General features: G+C 43.4%; 1 protein-coding gene and 1 long non-coding RNA gene across 25 annotated transcripts in view; one reads left to right on the top strand and one right to left on the bottom strand.

Annotated features, from left to right (window-relative positions):
- The window catches only part of LOC125715410 (zinc finger protein 239-like), a 253,618-nt gene that overhangs the window by 154,713 nt on the left and 78,803 nt on the right, over positions 1-20,102 (bottom strand). For 4 of the 24 annotated variants that reach the window (XM_048986859.1, XM_048986860.1, XM_048986861.1 and 1 more), the window contains exons 3-4: positions 8,798-8,915; positions 8,539-8,685 (exon numbers count right to left, since the gene is read on the bottom strand). The exons of 7 other annotated variants lie outside the window; for them this stretch is intronic. In XM_048986859.1, the coding sequence (XP_048842816.1) occupies positions 8,539-8,685; positions 8,798-8,915 (265 nt within the window). Of the gene's footprint in view, positions 1-6,945; positions 7,055-7,539; positions 7,635-8,538; positions 8,686-8,797; positions 8,916-9,063; positions 9,130-16,588; positions 16,749-20,102 lie in introns of those variants that run through there. 13 more of the 24 variants (XM_048986855.1, XM_048986868.1, XM_048986870.1 and 10 more) reach the window with 10 other exon arrangements.
- LOC125715460 (uncharacterized) lies at positions 5,518-6,081 on the top strand. The gene is made up of 3 exons (XR_007384073.1): positions 5,518-5,608; positions 5,693-5,860; positions 6,029-6,081. It is a non-coding gene; the product is annotated as an uncharacterized LOC125715460 (long non-coding RNA).

Raw genomic sequence — 20,102 nt, 5'->3', positions numbered from 1 at the left:
GTGTGCAACAGCGCGACAAAACATTACCTGTCCTTTTATTAACTGCACAAGTAGTGGTGGTCATTAGCCGCTAGCTAACTGGGTGAGAGTGTCATGGGTCTAACTCTGTCCACCATTTTAGGGAACATATTTTGTTTTAAAGTAAGTTACCAGGCTTTCCCCTGCCTTTCTGGAGGGCTTATATTTCACTAAAAACTATCTGACATGCATATCTACATAATTATGGACTATTACGATATAAAAACACACACTGTATTTTAAAGAAAATTATAATTATATACAGAGTGTATTAGATTTATATTTCAAATATGACAAAATGCAGATTTTACAGAAGCAAAATTATTGTACCACTACAATTTAAACATTTAATAAGCTTGCTGCCTTGCACAGAGTGGATAGTCAAGCAAACTGAATCATCATAAATACATTATTGTATATTTTCTATTCTTATTGCTTTATTATTATAGCACAATGAATACATGATAAGGGAAGGATTCTGGATCAGCACCATGATGCAAACTTGTGGCCGTAGTATGTACAGTATTCTGGAGAATGTGTAAAACGTCACTGTATGTGCACAACACAGCCCTGCCGTCCAGCACTATCAGCAGCAGGGGCAGCAGCAACCCCTCAACAGCAACATCGTGCCCCATCAGGTAAAACATAAGCTACGTTTGCTTTGCATTGTTCTCACCCGATGACAGTGAGTATGATGCAATTCCATATTAGATTCCTGATAAATGTGGGTCGTTATTTAGCTTGGTTCTATGTGCCCCTTCAAACATCTCTGCACGGCCCTGCATAACCCTGTATTCCGTCAATTCGCAAATCATATTCAAGTAATCATTCAAAAGCACTACATAAGAACTTATATAACATCCTTACAGTTTATTGCACGCAGGCTATATTTTGTGCATTTATTGTTGACACTGATGTTTGGTTCGGTTGCATCAAGACATACTATGTTTGCCACTTTGCTCGGTTTGCTGAGTTCCCCTAATATTTTTTGTCATTACTGACACCTATTTATTGTATTTATTTTGCCTGTTTATACCTGTTTTACTATTTTTACTGTGTGACTACCGATAATGAAAGAAAAAAGTATTGTTCATGGCCTTTCACCTCTGTCGCAACCATTCACACAGACTGTATACCTCAGCCTTAATGTTACCGCAGTTAAGTTATCCTCATATTCAACTTTCTGGCTTTAACAGTTTTTAACAGAAGTAAGGTGGGGCATTTCTCATGAGATGTGTGTTTAATGAATTGCGATGCCCAGTACATAGACAACGATGCACACCAATTGTTTTTGCGCTCCAAACCATTTTGTGATTTGGGTACATTTTATGGCTTTGTTCTTTCCAGTAACTTTTCTGGAGGACTGAATACGGCAAACGTTACATATTAGTTATCAGTCATTGTAGACGACCATACTTTTTTTTTATTATAGTCTTACAGTTTCTAATTTACATGCCAAAAACTATTTTGACTGGTAGTGTTTTCATTTTTTTGTGAGTTTAGCTTGAATTTTAGGGTTTGTGCTTAGTGGTTTGATTAAAGGAGAGGAGATTTTAGGAAACGTGTTTTAGCAATTCAGAAAAACTGTAAAATGTTAAGGCATGTCAGACTACTTTGAAAGTGGGTGAGAGGCCTCACACTCCAAAGGGTTACAGTAAATACGGATTATGCTGTGTTTCTTTTATGTTCCTCTTTTTGAGTCTGGTACTATGACAAAAAAATTCCCAATCTATCTATCTAGTGCTACTTCATTATTCCATCCTCTTTGTGCAACGTAGTAATGTAAAGTACTGTCAGTAAAACAGCATGATACTACCACCACCCTGCTTGACCATTGGTTCAGTATTCTTATGTTAAGAAAACAACCTCACCTTGATCCCCTGCAAACATCTCTTTTCATTGTGGCCAAGCAGAGAAGTTAATGACACATTCACATGTCATTGTGACTGCCCCCCACCCCCACCCCAGCCCGTGAATATGCAGCCATCAGCAGCCTTTTAGACTATTAGACAGACAGAACACACTAAGGAATGTGTCTGTTTTATTCAAGCACAGTACAGAACCATATGTTTTTTTATTTTTCATGACCATAGGTGAGGGTAGGAACGTAGATTGACTGGTAAATCGAGAGCTTCGCCTTTTGGCTCAGCTCTCTCTTCACCATGACAGACCGATGCAGCGCCCACATGACTGCTGACGCCACACCGATCCGCCCGTTGAACTCCCGTTCCATCGTTCCCCCACTCATGAACAAGATCCCGAGATACTTAAACTCCTCCACTTGGGGGAGGACCCCATCCCCAACCCGGAGAGAGCATTCTACGCTTTTCCGGCTGAGAACCATGGTCTCGGATTTGGAGGTGCTGATTCTCATCACAACCGCTTCACACTCGGCTGCGAACTGCTCCAGTGAGAGCTGAAGGTAACGGTCCGATGAGGCCAACAGAACCACATCATCGGCAAAAAGCAGAGACCTAATCCTGAGGTCACCGAATCGGACACCCTCAATGCCCTGGCTGCGCCTAGAAATTCTGTCCATTAAAGCTATGGACAGAATCGGTGACAAAGGGCAGCCCTGACGGAGTCCAACCCTCACCGGAAACAAGTCCGACTTATTGCCGCCCATGTGGACCAGGCTCTGGCACTGGTCATACAGGGACCGAACCGCCCTTAAAAGGGGGCCCGGAACCCCATACTCCCGGAGCACTCCCCACAGGACTCCCCGAGGGACACGGTCGAATGCACTCTCCAAGTCCACAAGACACATGTAGACTGGTTGGGTAAACTCCCATGAACCCTCCAAAACCCTGCTGAGAGTATAGAGCTGGTCCACTGTTCCACGGCCAGGGCGAAAACCACACTGCTCTTCCTGAATCCGAGGCTCGACAATTCGGCGGACCCTCCTCTCCAGGACCCCCGAATAGACCTTACCAGGGAGGCTGAGGAGTGTGATCCCCCTATAGTTGGCAGGTAACTTCTATAATATGAATAGAATACAAGATATTTTAAACCAAATTACAGTTGTTATTTTTCTGTTTAAAAAAGACAATTGCTATAATTTACATATGACAAAACCTGTAAAAGACATTTTGTAATTCTTTTCTAAATGACATGAAGATACTTTGTTACTCTCCTTGGGGAAATTCTCTTTTCACCTACCCCATCTTGCTCTACTTGACACGGGCACAGACAAAGGTGACAGCAAGCCTGGCAGCAAAGGGCAGCCACCTGTAGGGACACCCATGGAGCTGGGGGTTTTACAGTGATTAACAGCAATTTTGCAATACTTTTCTGGCAGCTTTTTTTTGCTAAGAATTTACAGTAAATTCTACAGACAATTCTACACTGAAACAGATGTCATTCCTAAGCGCAGCATGGACTGCTTCCGGACACAGTATCAAATGTGACTTACAGAGTCACTTGAGTAAGCTGGAGATCCTACAACCCCGGGTAAGAGAGCCTGCAGTAGGCAGCCTACCAAAAGAGGGCCTTCCTGTTCCCTTGGTGAATTAGAAAACCAGTGGAGAGAGCTCTTCTGTTGCAGTTTCACACAGATGAACAACATGGAGTACTTTGGATTGAGGTTTTGCAGTAAGAGGGTGCTGAAAGAAAAAGGAGTTTCAAAGACATTGGTCTGCCTGTACTGCCGATTTTGTCTCTGCCGATTTCAGATGTTCATGTAAAGCGTGAATTTACTAATGTGACATTCCTTAAATATAACCACTTAAACAGAACGGTTGTAAATTTTCTGTCCAGTTTCGTAGATGGACTGACGCAGAGGCAGACCTATGGTTAGGTCTGGGTGGTATTGACAGCTGGGCCCACCCAATTAGATTAATGAAACTGCATTTTTTATATATAAACTACTGTCTTCTAACTCTGTTCCTATACATCACTGTTGTTACTGTGGCAAGTACGACAGAATGTGTGAGCTCCCTCTAGTGGTGATCTAGGTAGAATTTTTTCTCACTTTTTTTGCTATTCTGTCTTCTTTTCATACATATAATGCGGCGATTAGCTTCATACTGGGCACCGACACACCTGGAAATGGCGTAACATCGAATCGAATTAATGTGCAGGAAGGCTACCAATTCTGTCATTTTCCACTAACACCAAATTAACTCGCTAGCCTCCCAAGGTCATTCTAAATTAATTGCAACAGACATGCTCAGGCAGTGGCATCTTGTGGTTTGCCATATATGGAAGCCTTCATTAATAATAACTCAGACTAGCTAGTTTTGTTCCTAAGGACAAAGTACATTTCTATCATCTAATCGTGGGAGTTTTTATAGCCACTGAGCTCATGTAAAAGGGAGAACCGACTGATGAACTTGAGGTTGCAAATCATCTATGTCGCAGTCGCTGGTCCCTTTTGTATTTATTGAGTGTATATCTAAAGTTTCTTTTTTAGTTTTTTTGAGTTTATGTTGGGCACCCAACTGTAACACAAAGCTGGCAATTCATGTATAATTTAAGATAGTGTTACGGCGCCTCATTGCGCCTGCATTTACACTTTATGGTTAACTGTGTGATAGATTACGTCCTTCAAATGATACGAAGAAATGCCTCAGTCCCATTTGCCTGAACAAAATACAGCTTTTCATAGTCCTGAGCCCTCGCTATACATTTAGTTTATATGAAACTTTCTTTAACATTGAAAAGAAATACAGAACTTCATGCATCTGTGTGACGGACATCTCCGACATTCCCTGGTAAAATGGCCCCTACACACAAATCGTGACGTATTACACATGTAACCTAATACAATCCATTGTCTATACATGTCTCAGTAGGTGGAGACATTACGAAGCAGAGGCCACGCCCTAGCTCAGCTGTCATCATATCTAGACTAACGAACAGGGAGCTATTTCAAACAGAAAAGTTTACTGAAATAAAATTCTGAATTCTGTTTCACGTGAGCCGAATCATCTTCTGTAAAATACACAACCGTGCAATTTAACAGTTTATAAAACTGCTTTGCAGTCAAAGACTACCTTCACAATATATTCTAACTATTAAAAAACACCTCTGAATCTTTGTCAAATAAATCCTAAACATCAACAGGACTAATGAGGGGGACCCAACATACAGGTATTTCAGAAATACAATTTAGAAAAATTCAAGAACAAACATTTATTGGACTGACTGAACTGTGTGGGTCTGGTGGTGTGTCTCAAAGTATCCTAATCAAGAAAAATCACTGAGAGCACTGGTAGGGCCTCTCTCCTGTGTGAATCCGTTGGTGAGTCTTTAGGTTTCCTAAATGACTGAAGCTCTTCCCACACTGGGAGCACTGGTAGGGCCTCTCTCCTGTGTGAATCCGCTGGTGTGTCTTTAGGTGACTTAATTGACTGAAGCTCTTCTCACACTGGGAGCACTGGTAGGGCCTCTCTCCTGTGTGAATCCGCTGGTGTCTCTTTAGGCTTCTTAACTCATTAAATCTGTTTCCACACTGGGAGCACTGGTAGGGCCTCTCTCCTGTATGAATCCGCTGGTGTGTCTTTAGGTGACTTAATTGACTGAAGCTCTTCTCACACTGGGAGCACTGGTAGGGCCTCTCTCCTGTGTGAATCCGCTGGTGTGTCTTTAGGTTACTTAAATCACTGAAGCTCTTCCCACACTGGGAGCACTGGTAGGGCCTCTCTCCTGTGTGAATCCGCTGGTGGCTCTTTAGGTTTCTTAAATCACTGAAGCTCTTCCCACACTGGGAGCACTGGTAGGGCCTCTCTCCTGTGTGAATTCGCTGGTGTCTCTTCAGGTGACTTAAATATCTGAAGCTCTTCTCACACTGGGAGCACTGGTAGGGCCTCTCTCCTGTGTGAATACGCTGGTGGCTCTTTAGGTTTCTTAAATCACTGAAGCTCTTCCCACACTGGGAGCACTGGTAGGGCCTCTCTCCTGTGTGAATACGCTGGTGGCTCTTTAGGTTTCTTAAATCACTGAAGCTCTTCTCACACTGGGAGCACTGGTAGGGCCTCTCTCCTGTGTGAATACGCTGGTGGCTCTTTAGGATTCCTAACACTCTGAAGCTCTTCCCACACTGGGTGCACTGGTAGGGTCTCTCCCCTGTGTGACTCCATTGGTGTGTCTTTAGGGTTCCTAACCGATTAAAGCTCTTCCCACACTGGGTGCACTGGTAGGGCTTCTCCCCTGTGTGAATCCGTTGGTGAGTCTTTAGGTTTCCTAAATGACTGAAGCTCTTCCCACACTGGGAGCACTGGTAAGGCCTCTCTCCTGTGTGAGACTGCTGGTGGCTCTTCAGCAGATTTAAATGACTGAAGCTCTTCTCACACTGGGAGCACTGGTAGGGCCTCTCCCCTGTGTGAATCCGTTGGTGAGTCTTTAGGTTTCCTAAATGACTGAAGCTCTTCCCACACTCAGAACACCGATGGGACTTCTTTGTGCGAGTCTGCCTGTGTATTTTACAGTCTCTGTTTATATTGAAAGTCTTCTTACCCTGGGAACCCTGCTGTGCTGTCAGTGTGTCTGTATTGGCTTCTGCCAAGGTACTGAGTGCGTCTTTACTGGGCTGAGCGGCACTGGGGCCAGCAGAAGTTGGGGAATCCTGGTTTGTGTTGACAGTTCCAGCCCTCAGTTGTCTGACATACTCCTTGGGGTGAGATTCATTCATTCTCCTTGCTGGGGGCAAGATGAAAACAAGTCAGTCAGTACTGAGAGGGAAAAGAGTTAATAGAAAAAAAAGTCAGAAAAATAGTGAAGGCAAACGTATCTTCCAAAGATCCTTCGTTACTCCATACGCAGTTTATGTTCACAATGTGGAATTCACACTGCAATCTCCGACATGCCTGAACTTTACCGAGTACTAACACTGCTGGTTTGAAATGGCAACCTGAAGCACAAACTATGACCTTCAAATGTACCAAAACATTTGCAGTTTTGATGGTATATGTTGGTAGCTAAAATCACCTGGGTTTGGAGGTTTCGCACACTGTTTGCTCCGCCCACCAGTAACTAACAGAAGAGAACCAATCAGCTCCACCTCAGTCACATCCTGAACCGCTGCACCCTTCACCTTCTGTCATGAAAACAAACAAGACAGAATAAGCTGTTCACCTCAAATCTATACAGGTGCTTCTATTTGCTTAATAGTAAAAAAGGAGCAGAAACCAAACAAATTATTTCAAGTATAAACATTAAACTGAAATTATGTCCATTTCTGGTGTGACCTACCGTTGGCTGCTTTCGAAATTAAAACACAGAAATTATACCACTTCAGAACGGAAAAGTGACATTTGCAAAGAGACCCATCTACACTCCATTTCACCTTGGGGGGGCTCTCATTCGCAGTCCCTTCACCCTCAGATATCAGGTATTCCCCCTCCTCTTTTTTAACCTCTCTGACACCCTGCTGGGAAGGTTGCTGGTTTGTATGGCAGGTGGTGTTACTGCAGGAAGACGTCTGCTGAAACCAAAATGATATCAAACACATTGAGACTGTGCCAGTTAATTAGAATGTTGCAATACAAAGCCAGCAGCAGATTGCGTTGAGCACAAACAGACCCTCTTTCCCTGGTCTGTAGCACATGACTCTGATCCCACAGCAGGGGTTCTGCTCTGACCGGACCGCCTGGATGTAGGCTGGAGACTCCTGGATGCTGAAAACACAAATGATCACTTCAGGCAGACTGCATCACCTTAGCGCATATCCGCAAGGCTCTTTGTGTTTGGGTCGCAACTACAGGCACTTTCACATTGAGCTTTTGTCTGGAACCAAAACCTTATCCTGGAACCAGGGATTTCTCTCACGTTCACATTGCGGGAACTCAGCCCGATTGTAGTTCCCTGGAAGAAGTTCCAGAACCCTTTAGTGCTTACTCCAGACTAGGTCCTTTTTGTTCAAATACGGTGGTGCTTATAGCATTAAACTTGCTGACTAGTTGACCACAAGCACTGGCGCTAACTTGGAAGTTACTCATAGGTGCAGAAAAAGAGATGCAGCAGAGCAAAAATTGAGCAGACACATGGAGAACAAAAATAATTCCAGTTAATGCATCAACCAATACATTTTTTGCTTGCATCCCCATCTTTTTGTATCAGACGCTTCAATCGCTACCGATATAGTTCTGTCTAATATCACCGGTGCAAGGGGTGAAACTTGCCAGTGCTTATTAGTGAGACGTCATATACATGTGATAGGTTCATATAAGCAAAATATAAATAATTTGTGATCAATCCCTCCAGTAACTAACAAATAACAAAACAAATTATTCAACCTCCATTGTTTTGGAATGACGGTGTAGTTTCAAATAAAGTCACTGTGAACCTACAAACTTTTTGTGTCTTACATGCTTCAGCATAAAGGTCCCAGTTCCAGTTGTGTGGGGTGAAACTGATACACAAAAGTGGCTAGGAGCTGCAAGAGTTCCAGGTCGACACAGCCCAGAAACCCAAACCAGGCCCCGGAACTTTTGCCTTATCCTTTAGCGACACAGATGAATGCCTGACACTGTTTGAAGGAATCACCCGTCACAGCAGGAAACCTCTGACTGGCAGTATCACCTCCACTCGCCTTGTCCCCCGGGCTCCTTCTCAGAAGGTGAGAAGTCCACTCCTCCGAATTGCTGCATTTGTCGCCGCCCAACCTCTCCGTCATCACCCCGCTGGATCGGCTGCTTCTCATGAACACTGGGGTGGTGGAATTCAGCCCTAGAGAAAACACAGTTGCAGACTATGCAAATTTCCCACTGGTGGGACTAATAAAGGCTCTCATTGCACTCTTGGTACTCATCCAAGTCTAATGCCGGAGCCCAAAGCCTACCCATATCCAACATGGCCTGGTGGTTCCTCTTCATGTTCCTGTAGTGCACCTTCTCGCATCTCTGCAGCCGAACCCATTCAGCCTTGGAGAAATAGGCCCGGATATCCGCATAATCCTCCTGCATGGGGATAGGGTTCTCCATGAGGCTGCTTCATGCTTTACAGAGTAGGCACAATGACACTGAAAGGCCACTGCACCCACTGGCTATGTCAGATACAACAGCCCGTCCTCAGTTTTAGCTGTCAGTTCTCCCCCAGTTGCCTTACCTCATCTGACAAACTCATGCCCGAAGCCCTTTCCATCCTATGCAGCAACCAAGTTCACGTTCCCACCTGAAATGTGTAATAAAATGTCAAATATGCAGAGGTGGGTAGGGCCGAGGTACACTTAATCAAGTGACTTGTTGGGGAGGAAATCTTAGTGTATTCAGTGAACGTTTTGTAGTCTTACTTGAGTATATCTGCCAAATGAAATGCATTTTCTCCTGCATCTCATCTTTCGTTGACTTATGTGAGGCTGTTACCAGTGGTATCCAGCCATCCCATCAAGGCGGTTTTCCTCCCCAAACCATTCCAGCTCATACCACAGCTGACTTGCATGCAAACCACAAGCAAGATCAAGTTCATTGGATAGCAGTATGAGAGTACTGAACTACAACATGAATGCATTTTCATTCATGAATGTACAACTACAACATGAATTCATTCTCTCTGGCTCTCAGCGGAGGCGGTCGCACTTCTTTCCCTCTCCCTCCCCTTATCTTCCCTGCTTCGCTCCTCTCGTCTCGTCTAGTCTACTGTCTTATACTTGAAGAGACTCTCTCTGCTCTGCTCTCCAAACTACGAGAAATTATGGATTTGATCAGCTGGTCTCTCAACGCAATTGACACCATCTTCTCAACGAGAAGCCTGGGTTCGGGGGAACCTAACTGTCCAGCGGGAACGTATGCTGCTGGCTACACGATGGACGGATGGGAGCGGTGGAGGGTCGTGTGCCTGGCAGCTCTTTCCGTGGAGGACATTGAAGACATCTACCTATTCGGAACTATGATTACAGGTATTATGCTGATTGGATTAGGCATTGCCCTGGTTCATCAAAATTGAAGAAGACCGTGACAGCCTCTCAAAGCCCCACTAGGCTGGCCGGAATGATTGATGGAGTGGGCAGAGCTGTTAGCACTCAGACTGTGAAACTGGATAACATCATGGAGAAGCTCACAGCTTTGCAAAACTTATTGGATGGCGGAGACCAGCGTGGACATTAGAGGAGCTGGAAATTACAGCTTCTCGTACGGAAACCCAAACAACCTTATTCTATCAAGCTTCTGGCTCCCCTCAATCAGCACTGGCCTTGGCCAAGGCCGCTGCTGAACAAAAAGCTCCCCCGGAAGAACAGGCAGTGAGACTCTCTTGCATTCCTCTCCCCCAGTCCCAAGGACTTGCACCCTCCCCCCATCCAACGCCTTCGCCGCTTCATACCCCCAGCGTGAACAGGCGGGTCTGTGACCAGCGCCTCCATGGCTGCAGGACCGGATGGCTGTTTGTCTATGCTGGACTACCTCCACCTCCCCATTCCCTCACCTGTTGCGAGTCGTGTCTTTTCATGTTGTACGATGTAGTGATCATGTGCTTATGTTGCTGAGGTGTTTTCTCCTCCTCTCTCCTCATGTCATCCTGTTTCTCTTTTTCTCTCCTCCCCTGTCTCCCGGCCGGTCTACCCCCTACTGTGATGTTGTATATGTAAGGTCGGGCGATGGCCTGCTTTTCGCTGGTACTTGTGACTAGTGACATGGTATATTGCAACAGCAATAAAGGGTTTGAATCAAATCAAATTTTGCAGTCCACTTTCATCCTTGCCATGAGGGAAAGTTGGGGTCCCGCCAGACAAAGAAGCCTGCCCCAGCTAAGAATAACTGGTAAATAAATTGACAGCAAATGTTATTCAGCTGAGATAGGGAACACAGGCTTAACCTTTGGATCATTTTAGGATTTGACAGGTGGTAGGGAATGATTTTCTTCACGTGAGAACGTAGGATAGCCAGCAGAGACCCCTGCCAAAAGAACTAAACCCTTTTAGTGCATTTATGGACATATTTGTTTTGCTTTTTAAAAGAAAACACTTTCTTAAAAGCAAAAATAAAATGTCAAAATTACTGAGAAAAGGTATACATATATCTTTAAGGCATGAATTAAAATGGCCTTTACTCTCTGTTCTTGTACATTTGTAGGAGGCGTAAAAAAGTCCTGACAGGATTGTATCTCCTGAATGAGTGAATGTTTGTGCGTGTAAGTGAATGTGAGTAAGATCTGTGTGTGTTTAAGTGTGTTACAGAATGAGTGTGTGTGTGTGAGCCTTTAAAGGAGCATGTGGCGGTTGGATAATTCAGTGTCTCAGTTTCACTAACCCAAGGCTGTCAGGGGGTAATTTTTATGTTATATTTATATCATAATTATGTAATACTATTCATATTAATCTAAATCTGCAAAATAATATTACTAAAGCCTTGAAATAGATCTAGTTGCGTAAACCCCATGCTTCCCTTTAGACTCACCCCTGCATGCTGCAGGTATCACTCCAACTAATGAAGCTGAAAACATGGCTTTTCTTCACCTTTCAGCTTAACAGCTGGTTTGATTACGGACTCTCACCAGCTCTTTACCAGTAAAGGTTTAGTAGCGATTGCAAGCACTGCTGTTGTTTTCTTTCACTCCACCCGAGTTCGCCATCTCTGTAATGGAACCGTCTCTTTGCTCTTAGTGTACAGACAGGCTCCAGCTCCGTGTTAAACTACGACAGCATCATTTTGACTGCTGTTGTGTTAACAGTGTTTTTACTGAGGAAAACTAGGGGCTGCTTAGGCTGAATCTTGTTATACTTTTCACGCTTACTTTGTATACTGGTTCCGCTCTGTGGACTGGTTCCATAGACTGGGTGCTTTCTGTTGAGATGTTGAATCATTGACGTTGTGCTATTGTGGTAAACTAATTCGGTTTTACAATGGACACACTGTACAGTATTTTCGCTTTTCTTTTGTTTGAAATGTTCCCAAACTTTAGACAGACATTTTTCGTCTTTTTCTCTGACTGTCCTCGCTATTTTCCCCGTCTTCCTCCATTGCGCCATCAAATCAACCCTGCTACACGTAATGCAGAATAAGCACTGTGCGACAGTATTAATCCTCCGAGTGAAACACGCTGATCACTAAGCAGCACATAGTTGTCCAGATTACACGAAGCATCGAAGCAAAGAATTTGCATCGAGATTTTTAGTAATCGAGTTATTCGAGTTACTCGAATCGTTGCAGCCCTAATTACGTGATTTTTTTTTACCCAATATAAGGCATTTTACATTTAAACAAAACTCCAACTTCTAAACAATTAGAGTACATACATGTAAGCAAACACAAATTACGGAGTATTCCTAACTTTGGGCAACATATTAAAACTTTCTGCAAGACGTCGGCACAAATATCCAAGATCGTCAACAGAAACATGACTGATGGAGCACATGTTTAATTATAAAAAGAACCACTTAACATTCTGACACTGTAGTGGTACTTATAGCTAAGGAGTTCTCCTATACCGTTTATTATTCTCTACACTGAGAAGAGTGACATCCATCTCCTGCCTGCTAGCCCTGCCTTCCACATATCTCACATGCAGTTCATAACCGCACGAGCTGTAAGCCAATGAAATCTCCCTAATGGGTGTACCGTGGTTGTTTTTTGATTATTAAAAAAGGTAATATACCTGCGTTCGATTCTCTCTCTTAGGCGGAACTCGGATGAAAAAAATCCCATCGGAAACATGCCTCCTTTCTGACGTTGAAGTTGGACAGAATTTTCCTATCTGAGATATCCGAGATTGTGACGTTATTTCAGCATGGCGGTTTACACACATAATAATAATAATAATAATAATAATAATAATAATAATAATAATAATAATACTACATTTTATTTATAATGCCCTTTACATCCCAGGATCTCAAAGGGCTACAAGTTAAAATAAAAAGAGACAAAATAAATAGTTTAAAAGTAAACAAATTTAAAACCTCTAAGTGGAAGAACCAAAGGTTTTGTTAAAAAGAAAATGGATTTAGATGCTTTTTAAAACAGTCAGTGGGTTGTGGTGCCCTCAGGAAGTCAGGGAGGGCATTCCATAGGCGTGGAGCAGCAGCACAGAAAGCCCCATCTCCCATAGTCTTCAGATTGGTTCTTGGTTTGTGGAGGAGGTTAGCCTGCGTAGAACGGAGGGAACGTGTTGCGCGTTGTGGGTTGATAAGTTCTTTGAGGTAGGGGGGGGAGGCATGTCCATGGACGCATTGGTGTGTAAGAAGCAAAACCTTATACTCAATCCTGGCGGAGACGGGAAGCCAATGAAGTGAGTGAAGAATGGGAGTGATGTGCTCATGTTTTCGCACTCTCATCAGGATCCTTGCTGCAGAGTTTTGAATGTATTGGAGCCTCTGCAGGCTCTTGCTAGGTATCCCAAAGAGAAGTGTATTACAGTAGTCCAGTCTAGAGGAGATAAAGGCATGGACCAGCTTTTCAGCATCAGATAGGGAGAGAATGGGGCGGAGTTTGGAAATGTTCCGGAGATGGTAGGAGGAGGTTTTACAGAGATGGTTGATATGGGATTCAAAGGTGAGTTGGGGATCCATTTTTACGCCAAGATTTGTGACTGTTGATGAGAGAGAGATATTAGAGCCAGAGAAGATGATACTGGTTATGGGTGATGATTTTATCTGGTGAGGGGTGCCAACCAGAATGGCCTCGGTTTTGGAGCTGTTGAGTTGAAGGAAATTGTGATCCATCCAAACCTTTATCTCCTCCAGACAGACGGTGAGTTGAGATGGGGATGATGAGAGTGGCGTTGCAGCTGTGGCATTTACATAAAGCTGTGTATCGTCGGCATAACAGTGAAAGGAAAATCCATGGCGGCTGATGACTTGACCGAGCGGAGAAAGGTAAAGAATGAAGAGCATGGGGCGAAGAACTGACCCCTGGGGAATGCCACAGGAGACTGTGTGTGGCTTTGAGGTGGAGTCACCCATAGCAAGGTACTCTATCCGGTTTGCGAGGTATGATTGAAACCAGCTGAGGGCAATGTCAGTGAGTCCAAAGGTGGAATGTAGTCGATTTAATAAGATGTCATGGTCAACTGTATCAAATGCAGCAGATATGTCCAGGAGAATAAGCAAGGAGGAAGAGCCAGCATCGGATGACATCAGGAGATCATTTGTGACTCTTACGAGTGCAGTTTCTGTACCGTGGTTTGTCCGGAAACCAGATTGGAATTTTTCATAGAGGTTGTTGAGTTTCAGGTGGTTATGCAGCTGGATGGCAACTACTTTCTCAATCACTTTGGATATGAATGGGAGATTTGAGATGGGCCTATAATTGGAAAGGACTTCTGGGTCCAGGTTGTGTTTTTTGAGAAGTGGTCTTATAATGGCTTTTTTAAGACAGATGGGATATGACCAGTTTGAAGAGAGGGGACTTAAGATAGTGATATGGGTCTGCACCAGGGAAGTTGGGAAAGGGTCTAAGGCACAGGTGGAGGGTTTCATCTTCCTGATGATGTTTTGCACCTCTTCTGATGAAGCCAGAGAAAAGCAGTTTAGGCGCTGAGAAATAGCACATGTTGAGGAAATGGTTTGGATCTGAGGACCGGAAAGGGCAGAGCGAATATGTGCAATTTTGGATGTGAAATAATCCATGAAATGGTTGCACTGCTCTGCTGTGGTGCCAGTAAGTGGGAGGAGGCGTTGCGGTTCGAGGAGATGGTTAACAGTGGAGAAAAGCTGTTTGGAATTTCCCGCACTATTTCTGATGGCATCAGAAAAAAATTTCGACCTTGCCTCTATGAGAGATTTCGAATATTTTTGTTGGTGCTCCCGGTAGGCTTGCTTGTGAACGGTAAGGCCAGATGCTTTATAGCGCCGCTCAAGGATCCGACCTGCTGTCTTCATTTTCCGAAGCCCATCTGTGAACCAGGGCGCTGAGCGTGAGAAGGTCACAGCTCTGGTTTTAACAGGGGCATGGTGGTCCAGAAGGCTACTCAGATGGCTGTTATAGTAGTCCACTGCTTCATCAGCTGATGAAAAATTTGTGGAAAGATGCTGAAGGTCTGCTGCCACGTGTTCTGGGTTGATGTTTTTGAGGTTCCTAAAGCAGATATTGTGTTCAGGCTTGGTGAGGCTAGAAGGAGATGGCAACTCCATAGAAATTACCTTGTGGTCGGAGACGCCTAGGTCATACACCTGCAAGTTAGTGAGAGAAGCAGAGTTTGTGATGACCAGGTCCAAGGTGTGCCCCCTGTTGTGTGTAGGGACATCAACAAGTTTTAAATTAAAGCAGTCGAGCAATTGAAGAAACTCAGCAGCAAGGCGACAAGTGGGGGAGTCAACATGGATGTTCAAATCTCCTAAAATGATGACTTACATCAGTAATTCTATTTTACAAATCTTAAAAATGTTTATAATTATTAATAAATGTAATTGCATATGATCGATTTAGGGAATACCATATCGTTACCGTAAACAGTATCCTAGCATGCAATATCAGAATTTTACCAGACTTGTTAGGTTTTTTGGTTTGTTTGTATTTCGCTTGCCTCTCGAAAAAAGAATATCGCTATGAATGTACTAAAATACTTTATAAAAGCTTTTAATGTGGTTTGACTAGTTCCTGTGTTTGTCTCTCGGAAATAATAATCTTACTCCAAAACTGCTAAAATATAAAGCAACTACACACAGCAGCGCATTCATGGAGGCAGCCATGTTTGTTCCGAGTTGTGGTACTGTAGCTCGAACGGGAGATTGTCGGACGTGATGTCACTCAATTTGGAATTTCCAAGTTCTGAGAGATAATCGAACGCATCATATGGTCTTTTATTTGCGCACATTATGTTTGTTTTATTTGGAGAGAATATTTTAATTTTAGATTCGGTTCTTTAATTGTCTGTACTGTTGATCGGAAAAGCCCGCAACTGAGGGTTTGTTAATTTTCTGATTTAGCAAACCAACTCGCTACTCCAGTACTCTTTTGTTCTGGATACTCCTTTACTCTCACTAAAGTAGTGAGACTTGAGTACTTTTAACAGGGTTGCTGCACAGACTTCAACATCACAATTAAGACACAAGACCTCAAAAAGAAAAAAAATAGCATATACGCAATTATTATTAAAAGATGGGCTACATTCGAACATTATCTCGAACATAATTACAAAGCTGTCGTCATTCACAGCTGACCTTAGCTCACGATGGACGAACGGTGCAATACTAATATAGATATATACGCGGTCTTATCCCTCCCGCAGGTGAACAACTTTACTATGACTGAATCCGGGAACATCGATCGAAATACACTGTGTGTATTTCACTTCTGGCTCTGTACAAATTATGGTGGCTCACCGTGTATAGAGACTTCGGTGGAGAGGTTGGGCACTTCGGTCGTACTGTAAGTGTTGCTCTTGTTGAAAACTCAGAAAAAGATGTCGAACACAATACCTCCAAAGCTGTAACTTCGGCGGTGGTTTGAACTTCCAAAGCAGTATCTGGCGGACTAGACCCACACTGAACGTAGTTCTGGATGGGTAGTGAAGTCGTCTTTGAGGACTCATAGCGTTTGTGTTTCCCTAATGCACGATGTGTCTCGAACGCTCGAATACCCATATTAGGCAATCAGTATGTCTTCTTACACTACGAGCATTTAAAACCATGTCCAAAGCAACTAGCTACCTACAGTAGCAGTCACAGCTACGAACTCATTCCCCACAAACGCCTTACCGTGCCGCAGACGCTTCCTCCTGTTAGTGACTAGAAAGTGGTTTCCCTTAATGGTATTGTCCTGCATCGCTTTCAGCTATAATCAAACCCGCGACTGTAATATCTGCTGACCGCTGCAGCCTGACGGAATAATGGCGGCGCCTCCCCATCCTTTTGAATTCGCTCGTTCCGCGCGAGGCATCCTGATTGGAGGGCAGCAAACAAGGTCGCCCGCGAGACAACTGCGTTACAAATTAGTGATGGGAATTCCGGCTCTTTTAAGAGAGCCGGTTCTTATGGCTCGGCTCACTTAAAGAGCCGGCTCTTTCGGCTCCCAAGTGGCTCTTCAGATTTTTTTTGGTGCTTAAATGAATTTATTACCAGAAATAATGTCAAATTATTAGTGAAATGAATTATTATGGTTGGAAATCACGTGCAATTATTTTAGCCAGTTCAATTGTTTTCTGTTTTACTGGAGTCATAGCTTTTTGCACAAACTGCTCTAGGTTGTAGGTCTATGTGGTTGTGGTGCTGTACTGGATGATGGTGTAGACATTGACAAACTGCAGTAGACAAACTGTCTCTTTCATTAGAGCAGGTTCATTTGTCTTTTTTCTTCCCACTGCACTGATGGATGTACAGTTCTCATGTGCTAATGCAGGGTATTTGTAGAGCCTGATCGATATGAGATTTTAACCTTGCAAGCACTACACTCTGCCTTTGTATTATCTATGCAATTGAAACGTTTCCAAATTTTACTCCGTTTCCTGCAGTCACTCATTTTGTCGCGCGCCTCCTTCCCTCCTGTTTCTCTGTCTGTGTGTACGATTGCTGTATTTATCTGTGGGTGCGTTCGACTTCACGCTGCCGTTTGCAGCGCTGGCTTAAAAGTGACAATAGCCTCGTCAGAACACAGTGGCTAAGAAAAGAGGACAAGACAAGGTAGAGGGAAAAACAAGTAAACTTTAGAGAAATCCATGAAAATAGTTTAATGGATGCAAGAGCTGATTCTCATTCTTACGCAAGCTCCAATGCTGATGCCTTCACACTACCAAACTCCGTCACCAGCACTCCCTAAAAAAGGAAAAGGTGAACCTAGTTTATCTGAGCTGCAGGAAAATATCATGAGAATGATAGCAATAAAAATTAAAGAAAGTACCAATAGTCTTACACAGTTATAACAAAGAATACAGAGTCTATTGAAGCTCTAAAAGAGCAGTCCGAATTTCTTTTTCAAGAAATTCAGGAGATGAAGAAAGACGTGCAGACAGTCAAAACAGTTAATGCTAGTCATGAGAAGAGGATCTCAGAAATTGAAGATAAGGTCAACGAGGCAGAGAGGTATCAGAGGCGGTGGAATTTAAGACTGTATGGTTTACCCGAGGAAGAAGAAGACATCAAATTAAAGTTCATCAACATCTGCCGTGTCGTCCCAGAAGTAGGTGAAGTGCTGCACCTTCATGTGGACGTCAGCCACAGAATTGGCAGAAAGCAAGAGGGCAGGACCCATTCAGTGCTGTTTCGATTTACCCCAAGATCAACAATAGAAAAAATATGGAAAAATGCAAAAACTTCAGAATTTCTGAAATCCCAGAAACTTCACTTTGGTGAAGATCTGACGGCAAAGGACAAAGAAACACGGAAGAAACCATGGCCTAAGGTAGAAGCAGCAAGGAAAGAGGGAAGGAAGGCATTCTTCATGGGTGCCAAAACTACAATTGATTGTAAAGAGCTTAAGTTGTTACAATGGTGAAAAATCCTTTCTAGGTTAAAGGTTTTTGATTGACTTAGTCTACTCCAGGGGTAGCTAATCTTATCCGCAAAGGGCTGGTATGTATGCGGGTTTTTGGGATACCAGAGAGTATAGGAAAATACGGGTTCATAAAGGTCATAAAGGTCACGGGGGGGGGGGGGGGGGGGTGGAGTTTGGGGAGTTGTTGTGCTGGTACGATGTGACGTCATGGGAGTGGGATTTACTTATTATTATTTATTATCATTTAAAATTATTTATTTAATTATTTATTATTATTTTATATTTATTTAAAAAATTATAATTTTATATTGAGGAGCGTGTGGGGTTTTTTTGTTGGGCGCCGCCAGGGTGTGGGGGCTGAGCGGGGTGGGTTACCTGATGGAGTGTGAGCGTACGCTGTGCGGTACTGTGGTAAGGTCCCGGGCTTTGGAGAATCCGCAAAGGACTCGGAGCGAGCGATGCCGGAGAGCTGAGAGCCGTGCTGCTGCGTGAGTCTGATGCCGGAGAGCTGAGAGCCGTGCTGTGCGAGTCTGAGAGAATGAGACTCTGGGAGAAAATTATAAAGTTGGAGCAAAGAATGAGAGGAGGCGGAGGGTCTGACCTCCAATAAAACCGCTTGGCGGTAGTTATGACCGTGTATGTGTTTTTCCTCATGCAACCGTTTGTACATCCCGGTAGGTCATCCGGGTCATCTCTAATAACTTGGGCCACACATCAAGTTGGACATGTTGTGTTGTGGTTTTTTCTCCTTCCCCGCCAAATCAGAAGTCAGAGGGCCGCTTGTGCAGTATCCAGAATTCAGTCTTTATTGCAACAATGAAGTTACAACCAAGGCTGGACACGTAAGGTGTGACCAGTACTGTTTTACACCAATTTTTATATAAGTTCTTATCATTTAACAATATCTCGTCACTGAAGCGTCATCATTCCTTCAGCCATTCACAATAATTGTTTTTTCCCTTAATCCACACCCCTAGGTGATAAGTTTGTCCATCATTTCTTTTACCGTTTGGTCTCTCGGCTGAACATAATGGTGGCGCGAGCAGCTCCACTTGGTTTTTTAAAAATGCTCAGCCGTGAACTTCTGGTGAACTCAGGCGAATCCCTTCCTTCAGTAGTAAACCTTGGCAGTTTCAGCCTTTTACACATTGTCTAACTAAAAGGTTGATAATATATTTGTCCTTTAACATAGTGATGAAATATACATTAATAAAAGTGAATATTCATAGATTCAGGACTAACATAAAGTAGCTAACAGAATCTCAGACTAACAAAAGGTGCAAATACATACTCAGTTGATTACATTGTGTTGATTACATTATAATGTTTACATTGTAATGATTACATCATGGATATTTGGCATACTTTTTAATAATATCATAATACTTGTATTCTATGTTATATAGTGCTAAATAATATTCTTATATTTCCCCCCTTTGGGACTCCATGGAGTCCCACACACAATCCTGTCCATCCAGCCTAGGAGGGAGGGCAAAAACCCTAAGTCCTAGGGAAATTCCACTCCCAGCCCGCCACAGGCACGGCCCCCCTTCGGGGTCCATGGCAGGCATGGCTCACAAACTACTCACTGCGAGTCAACCAACAGCAGCAAAGGGGGTACATCAGGAAGGGAGGGGAGGATCACCATAAAATGACCTCCCATGAATATATTGCATATACAGCAGGACTACAAAATCTATTACAAACCCAATACAAAAACAGATATATGTAATACAAAGATAAGTAAAAGGTTCACTAATAACATTTCAGACTATTATAACG

The sequence above is a fragment of the Brienomyrus brachyistius genome, chromosome 20 (assembly GCF_023856365.1).
Source record: "Brienomyrus brachyistius isolate T26 chromosome 20, BBRACH_0.4, whole genome shotgun sequence".
NCBI classification, from domain to species: Eukaryota; Metazoa; Chordata; class Actinopteri; order Osteoglossiformes; family Mormyridae; genus Brienomyrus; species Brienomyrus brachyistius.
Note: the sequence above shows the minus strand (reverse complement) of the source record. Positions and strands in the feature narration are given on the sequence as shown.